This window comes from Aquarana catesbeiana, linkage group LG01, assembly GCF_042186555.1.
Source record: "Aquarana catesbeiana isolate 2022-GZ linkage group LG01, ASM4218655v1, whole genome shotgun sequence".
Taxonomy (NCBI): Eukaryota; Metazoa; Chordata; class Amphibia; order Anura; family Ranidae; genus Aquarana; species Aquarana catesbeiana.
Window position 1 is genome coordinate 855,481,121 of NC_133324.1, and position 15,027 is coordinate 855,496,147.

At 41.6% G+C, this 15,027-nt stretch overlaps 1 protein-coding gene across 3 annotated transcripts in view; it reads right to left on the reverse strand.

Moving 5' to 3' along the window:
* TBC1D19 (TBC1 domain family member 19) overlaps window positions 1-15,027 on the reverse strand; it is a 293,521-nt gene that overhangs the window by 125,021 nt on the left and 153,473 nt on the right. For all 3 annotated transcript variants that reach the window (XM_073609088.1, XM_073609081.1, XM_073609095.1), the window contains one exon: window positions 5,227-5,301. In XM_073609088.1, the coding sequence (XP_073465189.1) occupies window positions 5,227-5,301 (75 nt within the window). The remainder of the gene's footprint in view (window positions 1-5,226; window positions 5,302-15,027) is intronic.

Sequence of the window (15,027 nt, forward strand, 5' to 3'; positions counted from 1 at the left end):
TTACCTCTAATTATTAGAGGTAACCCCATGAAAAAAGTCCCGCTAGAGGAATCGCACTCCTTCAGGGGGTGCTTAGGTTTAACCCGGAATTCAGGTGGAAACAGTTGATTTTACGTCACTTGATTTTTATTCGCTGTTTTTCACCGAAGATCTCTATAGATCTATTGTGGACCAAAGCAATTTGTATGCTGGTCAATTCATCGCCGCTAATCCCCAGTTGACCCTTGCCAGAGATTGGAGACCTATTACGGTCTCCGAATTTAAGACCTTCCTGGGCCTATCCCTTCTCATGGGCATACCTACAAAAAAGTGAGTTGCGGGCACATTGGTCAACTGACCCAATTCACCATATGTCCGTGTTCTCTGCCTCCATGACCAGGACACGATACGAGCAGATCTTGCGGTTCATGCATTTCAATGACAATGAACTCTGTCGTCCTCGGGGTGACCCTGAATACGATGGGCTCTACAGAATCCAGTCCCTCATAAACTACTTCAACCAGCAGTTTGCAGTCTTGTTTACTTCCGATCAAGTTGTCTGCGTTGATGAGTCCTGATTAAGTTTTCTGGTCGCTTGTCATTCAAAAAGTATCTTCCTAGCAAGCGTGCCAGATATGGGATCAAGATGTATAAGCTCTGACAGGGCCACAGGCTATACATATACTTTTATGGTTTACGAGGGAAGAGATAGTTATGTAGAGCCGGAGAACTGCCTGAGATGTTATAATTTGCTCGCTGTGAAGTGAAGGGATAATATGAAGGTTTTCCTCCTGTCCTCCCTTCACGCAGACACGTCGATCCAAATTCCTACGGCAACAGGTGTTGTGGTGAAACCCTTCTGTGTCTGTGTCCACGAATATAACCTTAATATGGACTTCAAATACGAGTTGTTGGCGCTGTACCTAATTGCCCGTAAGGCCAGATGCTGGTATGAAAAAGTGTCTGTATACTTATTCCAACTGGCTCTGCTGAATGCTTATATGCTATACAAAGCTTCAGGACAAACTGGATCCTTCCTTAAATTCCAGGAAGAGATCAACACAGCCCTTCTGTTTCCAGACGGTGCTGTGGCCGAGCTTCCCAATCCAAATGCAGTGATCCCGCTGCATGGGAGGCATTTTCTGCATGTCCTCCCTGGTACGTGTCTGTAGAAAGTGTGGATATAGGCGTGGCACCCGCTTTTATTGTCCCTCCTGTCCTGACCAACCTGGTCTTTGCATTGGTGACTGTTTTGAACGCTATCACACACTAGTGGAGTATTAACATAGGGTACAGCATTGCACAGTCCTAGGCACACTTACACAGGGTCTCGAAAGATGAGATGGCCATCACATTTTGAGAGACCCTAATTTGGAACGTTTACAGTTTATATAAAAGTGCAAAAAAAAACCACACAAAAACAATAAAAAATAAAAAAGCCAAAAATAGTTGTGTTTTTCTTTTTCTTCTATTGTTCTTTCTCTTATGTTCACTCTCTATTGTCCGCTCTATTGTTTGCTCTCTATTCTATATCTATTGTTCCCTCTCTATTGTTACTGTATTTTAGAACTGTAATGTTTTATTTTTAATGTGTTTTATTGTATTTGCTTTGCAGGTATGGTATTGTCTTACTGTTATACTGTAATGTTACTTTGTTTTACTGTTAACCATCATTTGCTTAGCAGGTTCACCATTCAGCTGCAGCACGGGTTTTATTTATTCTGACAGCAACAGCGTTTGCTCCCACGATACGTAAAGCCGTGACTCCAGCGCTATAGGAGGTGATTTCAACACCACAGTTAAAAAAAAAAAAAAAAAAAAAGAGCATATATGCTGAAGCATGGGGGCAGGGGTGCAGGAGTGGTTTGTTCCTAATATTAGGGGCGGATTGCCCTCACGCTTCGGCATATATTTTTTAGGTACAGATTGTGTTAAAAAAATCAAGTTGTTTTATTGAGTTAATGTTTTATCGTTACCATTGTTTGCTTTTCAGGTACACCATACAGCTGCAGCACCGATTTATTTATCTTGATAGAAACATCGTTTATTCTCACGGTATGAAAATCAGCGACTCCATCGCTGTAGGAGGTGATTTCACCACCAGAGTTAAAAAGAAAAAAAAAATGGTGCATGTATAGCCATCATTAGAAGTGGGTGGATGAAGGGCGGTATTCTAATGGTGGGCATACCCACTGATCAATCTCTTTTTTTTCATTCAGCCCACAGGCTGTATGAAAAAAAGGACATTACAATATATGCCCAACAAGGACCAGCAACATACTGGTATGTTGCTGGACTTTGAGTGGTTATAACAGAATGATGCCTGCAGGTTTAGGTATCATCTTGGTATCATTCTTTTCAGCCAGCGTTTGGCTTTCATGTAAAAGCAATCCTAATGGCTAATTAGCCTCTAGACTGCTTTTACAAACAGTGGGAGGGAATGTTCCCCCCCCTCAGTCTTCCATGGATTTCTTGGCCTCTCCTGTCCCAACAGGGAACTAGAGAATGCAGCCGGTGGTTCCATCAGCTGACCATAGAGCTGATCAGAGACCAGAATGGCTCCAATAATCTCTATGGCCTAAGAAACTGGAAGCTACGAGCATTTCATGACTTAGGTTTCCCCAGATATTTTTATTTTTATTAAAAAAAAAAAAATGAAAGGAACAGTTTAAAAATAAAACAAAAAAGCAAAATAGATAATAATAAAAAAAGTACCCCTGCCCCCCCGTGCTCACGCGCAAATGCGAACACAAGCGTCGTTCTGGTGTCATATGTAAACAGCAATTGCACCATGCATGTGAGGTATCACCGCAAAGGTCAGATCGAGGGCAGTCATTTTAGCAGTAGACCTCCTCTGTAAATCTAATGTGGTAACCTGTAAAGGATTTTAAAAATGTATGTAGTTTATCGTCGCTGCACCATGTACTCGGCATAAGATCATCTTTTTTATTTCATCAAAGATTTGGGCAATATAGTGTGTTTTAGTGCATTCAAATTAAAAAGTTTTTTTTTTTTTCAAAAAAATGCGTTTGAAAAATTGCTGCACAAATACTGTGTGAAAACAAAAGTTGCACCCACCATTTTAATTTGTAGGGCCTTTGCTTTTAAAAAATCTAAAATGTTCGGGAGTTCAAAGTAATTTTATAGCAACAAAAAATGTTTTTTTTTCATGTAAACAAAAAGTGTCAGAAAAGGCTTTGTCTTCAAGTGGTTAGAAGAGTGGGTGATGTGTGACATAAGCTTCTAATGTTGTGCATAAAATGCCAGGACAGTTCAAAAGCCCCCAAATGACCCCTTTTTTGCACAAAGTTGTCACTAAATGATATATTGCTCACACGTGCCATGGTCATATGTGGAATTACACCCCAAAACAAATTCTGCTGCTTCTCCTGAGTATGGGGATACCTCATGTGTGAGACTTTTTGGGAGTCTATCCGCGTACAGGACCCCAAAAACCAGTCACCGCCTTCAGGATTTCTAAGGGTGTAAATTTTTTATTTCACTCCTCACTGCCTATCACAGTTTCGGAGGACATGAAATGCCCAGATAGCACAACCCCCCCCCCCCCCCCAATGACCCCATTTTGGAAAGTAGACACCCCAAGCTATTTGCTGAGAGGCATGTTGAGTATTTTTCAGATCCCAGGAGAAGCAGCAGAATGTATTTTGGGGTGTAATTCCACATATAACCATGGCACGTGTGAGCAATATATCATTTGGTGACAACTTGTTTTGTCATTTTTCAATCACTCGTGACAAAAAAATAAAATATTCAATTTACTCAACATGCCTCTCAGCAATTTCCTTGGGGTGTCTACTTTCCAAAATGGGTTCATTTGGGGGGGGTGGGGTTGTACTGCCCTGCCATTTTAGTACCTCAAGAAATAAGATGGCAGTCATAAACTAAAAGCTATGTACATTCCAGAAAATGTACCCTAGTTTGTAGACACTATAACTTTTGCGCAAACCAATAAATATACGCTTATTGACATTTTTACCAAAGACATGTGGCCGAATACATTTTTGGCCTAAATGTATGCCTAAAATTGAGTTTATTGATTTTTTTTTATAACAAAAAGTAGAAAATATAAATTTTTTTCAAAATTTTCGGTCTTTTTCCATTTATATCGCAAAAAATTAAAATTGCAGAGGCAATCATCTACTATCAAAAGAAAGCTCTATTTGTGGGGAAAAAAAAGACGCAAATTTTGTATGGGTACAGCATTGCATGACCGCGTAATTACCAGTTAAAGCAGTGCAGTTCCAAATTGTAAAAAGTGCTCTGGTCATTGAGCAGCCAAATCCTCCGGGGCTGAAGTGGTTAAAGAATAACACTAGTGAAACAGTGGTAATCTTCTAAGGGGCAAATTCAGGTACTTTTGGGTAGTATGTTTTAAGGATTACATAGAAAGAAAGAAAAATACTTACTGCTATGAAAAAGTGGCATATGTATTACTTTGTTACCTTTAGTAATGTCAAAGCTATCGCTGAATCATTAGACCTATAGCAGAATGTCAAATTTGTTCTTGTCCATAAAGGGTATACAGGCGTGAGATGAAGTGGTTAAAATTCTAATTGCACTTTTCCAAATTATAGAAATTCTAAAACACACAAAGCATTTTGGGTAACCGATCGGATACTTGTTTTGCGTGTCATAAATAAGACCGCACACTTCAGTTTATGATCATGATCATAGAACTACTTAAAACATATTACCAAACTGTACTTTTACAGCACCATGCAACAAAGTCCAAGGTAGAATGCAATAAAGTCTGAAATTCGTAACTTTTAATCACACATCATAAAATTACAATTCCATGATAAAAATTCAAGTGACCCAAGGAACACACATACAAATATATAGGCTCTATACTCATCCACTCAACTTGGATCTTGGCATACCTGTCATGAAGTAAAGATACAAAATGCAAGGCCACAGAACAACTATATTACATTTAGCACCCCAGCCCCCACTGTACTCTCCCACGTGCTGTTATACCAAGATCAATGACAGGGCAATTGAATTTACACATCGCTAAATAGAATCCAATGAAAAAGAGAATGAAAATCTACTCAAACACATTTCTTATGAATAATAATCATGAAATGGCGATAAAGTGCCTTCCTGTGTCAGTGTGTTTATGATAGCACCTTCACGTCTGAGTAAAATATATTAATTCACATGAATTTGATAGAATACAAATCTTTCTTGACTTCTGACAGAAAGCAATAAAGTTAGATTACTAACCTTGTAAATCAGGTTGTCGGATAAAAGGTCATGCTGAATTACATTTGATCTAAGCTGCTCATAGTACAAGATGTCCTGAAAAAAACGAGTCACAAAAAGGAGAGTTTTAGAAAGATATATTGGCAGCAAAAAATCATATAGAGCATCAGATGGCAAAGTGCACTCTTCTGTGATAGTTTATGTAACTGTAAACTGAGGGTGCCGTAAAGAACTACTGGGAAGCATGTAGAGGAGGAGGATATTGAACACCTGTGTAAAAACACGAAAAACAAGTACTAAAACTGACAGAAAGCCCTTGTGAAAGAAAACAGCATGAAATACAACCCGAAAAAGAAAGAATATACGGTAACTAAAAGCAGCTGAAGAACAAATAAGTAATTCAAAAACAGCTGTGTTCTGGTGGAAAAACTACTGTGGTGATGGTGATGTGTGTAGCAGCCTCCCCAGCACCCCCCTAATTACCTACTTGAGCCCCTTCTCTCTCCAGAGTTGTTCACGATCCCCTCAGCTCCCGTGGTTGTCAAAGTCAGTCAGCCAATCAGGGGAGAGAGGGGGTGGGGCCAGGTCAGGGCCCCGTGTCTGAATGGATACATGGAGCACTGACTCGGCTTGGGTGCCCCCTGTAGCAAGCTGCTGGCTGAGGGGCACTCAAAGGAGGGAGGGGCTAGGAGCAGCAAAGAGGGACCCGAGAAGACGAGGATCCAGGCTGTTCTGTGCGAAATCAACTGCACAGAGGAGGCAAGTATAACGTTTAAGTAAAAAAAAAAAAAAAAAAAAAAAAAAAAGCCTTTACAATTACTTTAAGTTAGGTGTCAGCCTCCCCCCCCCCTTTTACTTACCCGAGACCTCATTCGATCCAGCGCCATGCGCGTCTGCAGATCTTATCTCCCCTCACTTCCGGGTCTCACTGGCTTTGCTGGGGCACTGGAAGCCATTGGCTCCTAGAGCCCTTTCACACCGGGCCGCCCATAGCGTCGGTGGTAAAACACCGCTATAAATAACGCCGCGTTTTACCGTCGGATTAGCGGCGCATTTCGGCCTCTAGTGGGGCGCTTTTACCCCCCGCTAGCGGCCGAGAAAGGGTTAAAACGCCTGCAATGCGCCGCAATAGCGGCGTTTTGCCGGTGGTATCCCAGCACTGCCCCACTGATTTCAATGGGGAGCAGTGGTGGACCGCTCCTTCACCGCTCCAAAGAAGCTGCTGGCAGGACTTTTTTCCCGTCCTGCCAGCGCAACGCTCCGGTGTGAAAGCCCTCGGGCTTTCACACTGGAGACAATGCTGCAGCTGTTTTAGGGCGGATTGCAGGTGCTATTTTTAACACTTTAACACTGCAAAACGCCCTCGGTGTGAAAGGGGTCTTAGTGCAATCAAAGCCAGTAACGAGGGAGCAGGGGGCGGGGCCAAGTCACACTTTCTGTGTCAATGGGCGCAACAGAGAGACTCGGGTGCGAGCATGCATGAGTGCCCATGGGGGGCACTGGCCAGAGAGGAGGGGCCAGGAGTGCCAGCGGGGGACCTGAAAAGAGGAGGTTCCAGGTCGCTCTGTGTAATTCCATTGCACAGAGTAAGTATTTATAGACAGGTTTGGCATTTTTATAGTATTTTTTTTAAAATGTGCCTTTACAATCCCTTTAACTGCTTCAGCCCCGCATGATCTTACCCCCTTAATGACCAGAGCACTTTTTGCGATTCGGCACTGCGTTGCTTTAACTGACAATTGCGCAGTCGTGCGACGTGGCACACAAACAAAATTGTCGTCCTTTTTTCCCACAAATAGAGCTTTCTTTTGGTGGTGTTTGATCACCTCTGCGGTTTTTATTTTTTGCGCTACAAACAAAAAAAGAGCGACAATTTTGAAAAAAAAAAGCAATATTTTTTACTTTTTGCTATAATAAATATTCCCCAAAAATATATAAAAAAACTATTTTTTTCCTCAGTTTAGGCCGATATGTATTCTTCTACATATTTTTGGTAAAAAAAGCCCAAAAAAATGCAATAAGCGTATATTGATTGGTTTGCGCAAAAGTTATAGCGTCTACAAAATAGGGAATAGTTTTATGGCATTTTTATTATTATTATTTTTTTTTATTAGTAATGGCGGTGATCTGCGATTTTTATGGGGACTGCGACATTATGACGGACACATAGGACACTTTTGACACTATTTTGAGACCATTGTAATTTATACAGCGATCCGTGCTATAAAAATGCACTGATTACTGTGTAAATGACACTGGCAGGGAAGGGGTTAACCACTAGGGGGCGATGAAGGTATTAAGTGTGTCCTAGGGAGTGATTCTAACTATTAGGGGGCTGGGCTACAACTCACATGGCAACGATCACTGCTCCTGATGACAGGGAGCAGTGATTTCTGTCAAGTCACAAGGCAGAACGGGGAAATGCCTTGTTTACATAGGCACTTCTCCGTTCTGCAGCTCTGTGACACGATTGCCGGGAGACCGGTGGCATAGAGTCTGTCGGTCCCGCGGGCACGGTCATGCTGTACGCGGTGGCGCGTGCCCCCTAGCCCCGCCAATTAAGGGGCCCATTTGCCCACCGCTGTCATTGTGCCGACGTATATCGGCGTGCAGCGGTCGGCAAGTGGTTAATGTGATCTCTGTGTTGTAGTTTCCAACTCTATCACCATTCACCTGGGAGTTTGGTTGTTTTTCAGCTCATCCTGTTGCACCTTCAATAATATAAAAAAAAAATAAAAATCCAACAGGAAAAGGGAAATCTCCTGATCATGGGCAAAGTAGGTGTGCAGGCCCAGAACTCAAGAGAGCTCACAAGTAGAGTCCCTGAGAGATAAAAGAAACTGTCATGTTCCTTAAAGTGGTTGTAAATCATTGCATTTACAGTGCCTTGAAAAATTATTCATACCCCTTGAAATTTTCCACATTGTCATGTTACCAACAAAAACGTAAATATATTTTATTGGGATTTTATGCGATAGACCAACACAAAAGGGCACGTAATTGTGAAGTGGAAGGAAAATGATAAATGGTTCTCAAAGTTTTTTACAAATAAATATCTGAGAAGTGTGGCGTGCATTTGTATTCAGCCCCCTTTACTTTAATACCCCTAACTAAAATCTAGTGGAATTAAATAAAGGAAGAATACTGCGCATGTGTAAAAACATAAAAGATAAATAATGTCAATCACCACCATTACAGTGTAAATTGTCCAGCGGCACCACAAAAGTGAGATATAATCACAATAAACATGTAGAAAAAAAAATGATGCGCTAAACAAAAATCTCATATTGGGTTATTAACGCCAACTGTAGAAAACACAAATCTGTGATAAGTAGTTGAATCCAAAAAAAAACCTCCACCTCGTGCTTGCACCATCACTACAGGCAAAATAGAATCTTACCAGAGAGCCTGGACCATTTATTATGAAGGGTCAAACAGGCTTGATGTAACAATCTTTGCAGGGGTCATCAGGTGGAGATGTGTCCTCAGATCAAACAGGGTATAAGCAGGATATTCAACCCAAGCTCCATCCACCCCACAATCAGATTGATCATAAAATGAAAGATGCCAGATAGTGTAAAATCCCAAAGGGTTCGTTTAATATAAAGTATTGCACTTACATTAGTACAGGTAAAACCAGTGTGGTGTACAATATAGGCGGCTGCCTTAAGATATCCAGGCACTGTGCAAACAAACCCGATAGCAGGAAACAGCTCCTAACCCAACTGGTTTCATCAGAAAAGGTCTTCTTCCGGGAAACCCCGTCCATTGTCACAGTGGGTGGAAGCTCAGGGGGTGAGGGAGGCAGAATCTAAAATATGTTACACACAAAGTTTGGGTGTAATATGTAACATGATGAACTTATCCTTTAATCCTCCACCTTCTACTGTACCTGAAACTGAAATAACAGTTTCCATTGAGGACAAAGTGACAGGCTTGCTGTTAATCTCCATCTCTAGCAGCAAATACTTTTTTTTGCTCTCCTGCCTCTCTATTCAGGGACAGTGTGATAGATGCTTTACTGCACTGTAAAACATCTGTCACTGCAAGGACTTACAGGAAACAATTGTGTCCCAATGGCTGCACTCCACCAAATCACTTGGATCTGTATGGCAGCGTAGAGCATTGTGCTGCTCTACAGCACCATGAATGAAGTATATGTTTTGTACGATTCAAGTAAGTTTGTTCAATACTAAAAAAAAGCGTTCCAGCAGCTGTCCAGAATAGTGTGAATACAACCTTAAGTGCAAATGAGCATGTGACAGCATTAGTCCAATCAGCATTGTCACATGTGGAGTGCATAGTGACCACACTGATTCTCCATACTTTAACCCTTTCGCTGCCAGGTCCATACAGCGTACGGACCTATAACACTGCCCCCAGGTGGCTGTACGGACCTAATTTCTACTTCTGCTATAAGCTCATGGTCACTTCAGTAATATGCTAATAAGCCACTGATCTGAGCAATTTAGCTAAAATGTGACCCCCCCCCTACCACCGCGGCTCTGCCGCTATGTCCCCCGTCCCTCCACCTGGCTATGCTGACATCTAATGTGCCCCCCACCCTCACTCTAACTCTCTCTTACACTGACTTGCCCTTCCTGCTCTAATCCCCCCCCCCTCTACAGCACCGATCCCTCCCTCGCAAACTCCGATTCCTCCGTGGCTGTCCTGCAGCTATCAGATTTGCTCCTCTGCCCTCCAGCCCGCTGTTTGTATTGCAGGGCAGCAACAGAGGGATCAAACTGTAAAAAGACATACCCCCAGTGCTTCTTCCGACCCCCCCCTCTCCAGTGCCCCCCACTTGCCTAATGCCCAGGTGCCACCTGCCCTGCAGCTGCTAGCCAGCTCTCCCACCTCCTCCTCCTGCCGGCTTTACGTGCTGCAGGACAGGCACAGAGGGTTTGGCCTTTTAAAATAATAACCCCCCCCACCTGTGCTGCTCTGACCCCCCCCCCCTCCACCTCTCCAATGTCTGGCACCCCCTTCATGCTGCTGGCCAGCTCTCCCTTTCTTCCTTTCTGCCGGTTGCAGCCATTGACCAATCGCGGTCAGCATGGAGGGGGGCGCTTTTAACCCCCACTAGCACCCAAGAAAGGGTTAATAGTGTCCGTGCTTCAGCGTTGCTGAAGCGGTTTGCAGGTGCTTCGGCAGCACTGCCCAGCTGTGTACCTCCCCAAGATGCTGCTTGCAGGACTTTTTATCCCGTCCTGCAAGCGCACCGTCCCAGTGTGAAAGCACTAGGGCTTTCACACTGGGGGGGGGGGCTTGAAAGGAGTTTTTCAGGCGCTTTACAGGCGCTATTTTTAGCGCTAAAATGCCTGAAAAGCACCCCAGTGGGGTGGGGTCTCTGAAGCCCAATCCACATTTGGTCCAAGCTTAAGAAGCTACTGACAGGCGGTGAGGAAGCAATGCGATGCCTCCTCATCGCCAACTTTAGCCCCATTTTACCGACAAATGCACCACAACCGCATGCATTGCACAAGGTTGCGGGGAGTTTGCGGCGCATCCCCTTGACATGAATGTGTAGTGTTCGGCGGAAGACATTGCTACAAGTTGGGTCAACAACAGCTTTTGCAAAAAGGTGCCATTTAAAATTTACAAATATTTGTTATTTAATAACTGAGCACAGGATAAGTTTTTATACTTAGCGTGTGTGTTTTTATCTGCTAATAATAGTTTTAGTGTATTTTTATCGACAATATTGTTTTGATAAACATTTGCGCAAATACCGCGGGGTCTTAAAAATCAGTAGCATCTTTTTTTTATTCCAGAGGTCATATGCTTTCAGAAAATATATAGTTTGGGGGTCTTTCAAAAATTCTGAAAGCTGTAAGGGAAAAATGAAAGCCTTCAGATTTTCACCATTTTGCAAAAAGGCGCAAAGTAAAAATTACAATTTTTTGTTATTTATTAACTCCAAACAGGTTAAGCTTTTATATTTAGTAGGGATTTAGCAGGAATTTTGTAAAATTAGCTGTGTTTTTATTTGCTAATAATGGTTTTAGTGTATTTTTTGCAAACATATTGTTTTGATAAACATTTGTGCAAATACCGCGGGGCCTAAGAAATCAATAGCACCTTCTTTTTGTTTTAGAGGTCATATGCTTTCAGAAAATATATGATTTTGGGGGGTCTTTCACAAATTCTGAAAGCTGTAAGGGAAAAATAAAAACCTTCAGATTTTTAGAGAAATTTGGATATGTACACTTTTGTGTCTGTTCGATTTTCACCATTTCCCAAAAAGGCCCAATTTAAATGTTACAAATATTTGTTATGTATTAACTTAATACAGGTTGAGCTTTCATATTTAGTAGAAATTTTGTAAAATTTGCTGTGTTTTTATCTGCTAATGATTTCAATGGATTTTTAGCAAAAATATTGTTTTGATAAACATTGTGGAGATAAAAATCCTATGGGGATTCCCTGGTAAAGGAGCCAATATGTGCCCCTACATGAAAGGAGGGATGGGTTTCCTCAGAAAAACTAACAGAGAAAGAAGAAAAAGACAGCGGAAAGGAAAAGGAAAAAGGAAAATAAAAAAGGGTAAGTGCAAAACAGGAGGGCAAGGGTACAGAGGATTCGAGTGAGGCCCGACCAAACAACAGCATCCGCATGGATCGATTAATCCAATTATACCGAGAGAAGGTAATGGTCAGGGGTTAAATGATCATAGTTCAGCCATGTTTCCCCAACCTTTACAAAATCTGGCATAATTATCAGCGAGTATGGAGGTGAATTACTTGTACAGTCGTGCTCATAAGTTTGTATACCCTGGCAGAATTTATGATTTCTTTTTCTGAGAATATGAACGATAACACAAAAACATTTCTTTCACTCATGGTTAGTGTTTGGCTGAAGCCGTTTATTATCAGTCTTTTTAAATCATAATCACAACAGAAACTACCCAAATGACCCTGATCAAATATTTACATACCCTGGTAATTTTGGCATGATAACATGCACACTTGTTGACACAAAGGTGGTTGAATGGCTATTAAAGGTAACCATACTCACCTGTGATCTCTTTGCTTGTAATTAGTGTGCGTGTATAAAAGGTCAATGAGTTTCTGGACTCCTGACAGACCCTTGCATCTTTCATCTAGTGCTGCACTGACGTTTCTGGATTCTAAGTCATGGGGAAAGCAAAAGCATTGTCAAAGGATCTGCAGGGAAAGGTAATTGAACTGTATAAAACAGGAAAGGGATATAAAAAGATATCCAAGCAGTTGAGAATGCCAATCAGCAGTGTTCAAACTCTAATCAAGAAGTGGAAAATGAGGGGTTCTGTTGAAACCAAACCGCGGTCAGGTAGACCAACTACAATTTCAGCCACAACTGCCAGGAAAATTGTTTGGGATGCAAAGAAAAACCCATCAATAACTTCAGGTGAAATACAGGACTCTCTGAAAACATGCGGTGTGACACAATAAGGAGTCACTTGAAGAAAGATAGGCTGCATGGTCGAGTTGCCAGAAGAAAGTCATTACTGCGCAAATGCCACAAAGTATCCCGCTTACAATACGCCAACAGCACAGAGACAAGCCTCAAACCTTCTGGCACAAAGTCATTTGGAGTGATGAGACCAAAATTGAGCTTTTCGGCCACAACCATAAACACTACATTTGGAGAGGAGTCAACAAGGCCTATGCTGAAAGGTACACCATTCCTACTGTAAAACACAGAGGTGGATCGCTGATGTTTTGGGGATGTGTGAGCTACAAAGGCACAGGAAATTTGGTCTAAATTGATGGCAAGATGAATGCAGTATGTTATTAAAAAATACTGGAGGAACATTTGCATTCATTAGCCAGGAAGCTGTGCATGGGACGTACTTGGACATTCCAACACGACAATGATCCAAAACACAAGGCCAAGTCGACCTGTCATTGGCTACAGCAGAATAAAGTGAAGGTTCTGGCGTGGCCATCTCAGTCTCCTGACCTAAATATCATTGAGCCACTCTGGGGAGATCTCAAACGTGCAGTACATGCAAGACAGCCCAAGAATTTACAAGATCTGGAGGCTTTTTGCCAAGAGGAATGGACAGCTTTACCATCTGAGAAGAAAAAGAGCCTCATCCACAAATACCACAAAAGACTTCAAGCTGTCATTGATGTTAAAGGGGGCAATACACGGTATCAGGAACTGGGGTATGTAAACTTTTGATCAGGGTCATTTGGGTAGTTTCTGTTGTGATTATGATTTAAAAAGAGTTAAACACAGTTGATTGAAAATAAATGGCTTCAGCCAAACACGAACCATGAGTGAAGGAAAAGTTTTTGTGTTATCATTCATATCCTCTGAAAAATGGCCAAGAAATCATAAATTCTGCCAGGGTATGTAAACTTATGAGCACAACTGTATATTATAGTCCTCATGAGCTACTGTTTAACCTCAGAAATGTTTAATAGTTGTTGTCTTCAGGCTTTAGCTAACATTTGCAAGTGTCTTCCAGGGCTAAAATGTTTTGGGACCATTTTTGAGGTGGCCAACCAAATTTTATTCCACTCTGCTTGGTCAAGAGTTTTATCCAGGTCTTTTTCCCACTTGTCTACATAGTGGAGTGTTCTGGAACCTATAAAGTGTGTGAGTAAAGAATGAAGACAAAACCCCTAGAAATGGAAACTTCCGGCAGCGTTTTTTCAATACGGTGTGTAATCAAGCTTGAGATGCTCATTTGAACAAAACGAAAGGCATCCCCCAGCAGGTAGGTTCCAGTGCTCCTGCAAATATTAACTGGATTTAATGCCATAAATAGTTCACAAAATATATATAGATATAGATATATAGAGAGAGAGAGAGAGAGAGACACACACCTGACCACTTTCATGCAGCATCACTGGCATGCTCAACACTGGCATGCTAAGGGGTTTTCATAAGCAGGAAGAACAGGGGGGTTGAATCTATTTTTTTTTTTTTTTTTTTAAGAGAGTTTAGTATCACTTTCAATAATAAAAAGAGATGAAAAAAAGATTTTTCAGAGAGATGTGCTCTTCACTGCAGAGAAGTTCAGCATGTACGTACTAACTGCTTTGTAGGGGGGTCTTCTTTTATTAGTATTTCTGAAACAAGTAATTTTAACTTTCCAGAAGGAAGAGTATGTATGTGTTACACTATCAAAGTCTGAGCCATATACAGTAATGTGCTGTCACTCCTTAACAGTTTGCCTTAGCATATCAGATCAAACGCAAGTCAGCTGAAAGTTAAACAGCCCTGAATAAGGCATTTGAAAAGAAAGTAAACTCAACATTGCAGTGCCTCTTGTGTATAGCTGTGTTTTGTATTATAATCAATAATGGTCATACCTCCAAACTTTCTGAAATGAGAAAGAGGGACACCTTATACCTCAAAATATGTATACAAAGGATAACCCCTGACTCTCCCCCAGTTACGCGGATCATGAAAAATTAATATATAATAAACGATTGGTTAAATCTACAAGTGCTTTTTCCACTACTTGTTTTGCTTCTTTTTATTTTCTTTTTAAAATACCAAATGAGAAAGGAATGAAATGGCACTGCACACAAAGTTGACGTCACCATAATCAAAGTTTATTCCATGGAACGACTACAGTAGCAATCCCCATACTAGGACCGCCCACTCTGACTCATTTCAACCAAAAGGGCCTAATCATAGAGATTGGAAATGTCCAGAAGGAGGGTTAATTTATATATGCTGGGCTAAGTACAAAACCAAAGAGCCTGGACACATCTTAAAGCGCAACATGCATGTTGCACTTGGAGGTGTGTCCAGGAGGTCTGATTTTGTACTTAGCACAGCATGTATAAGAGAATCCTCCTCTTGGCCTTCCCCATCCTT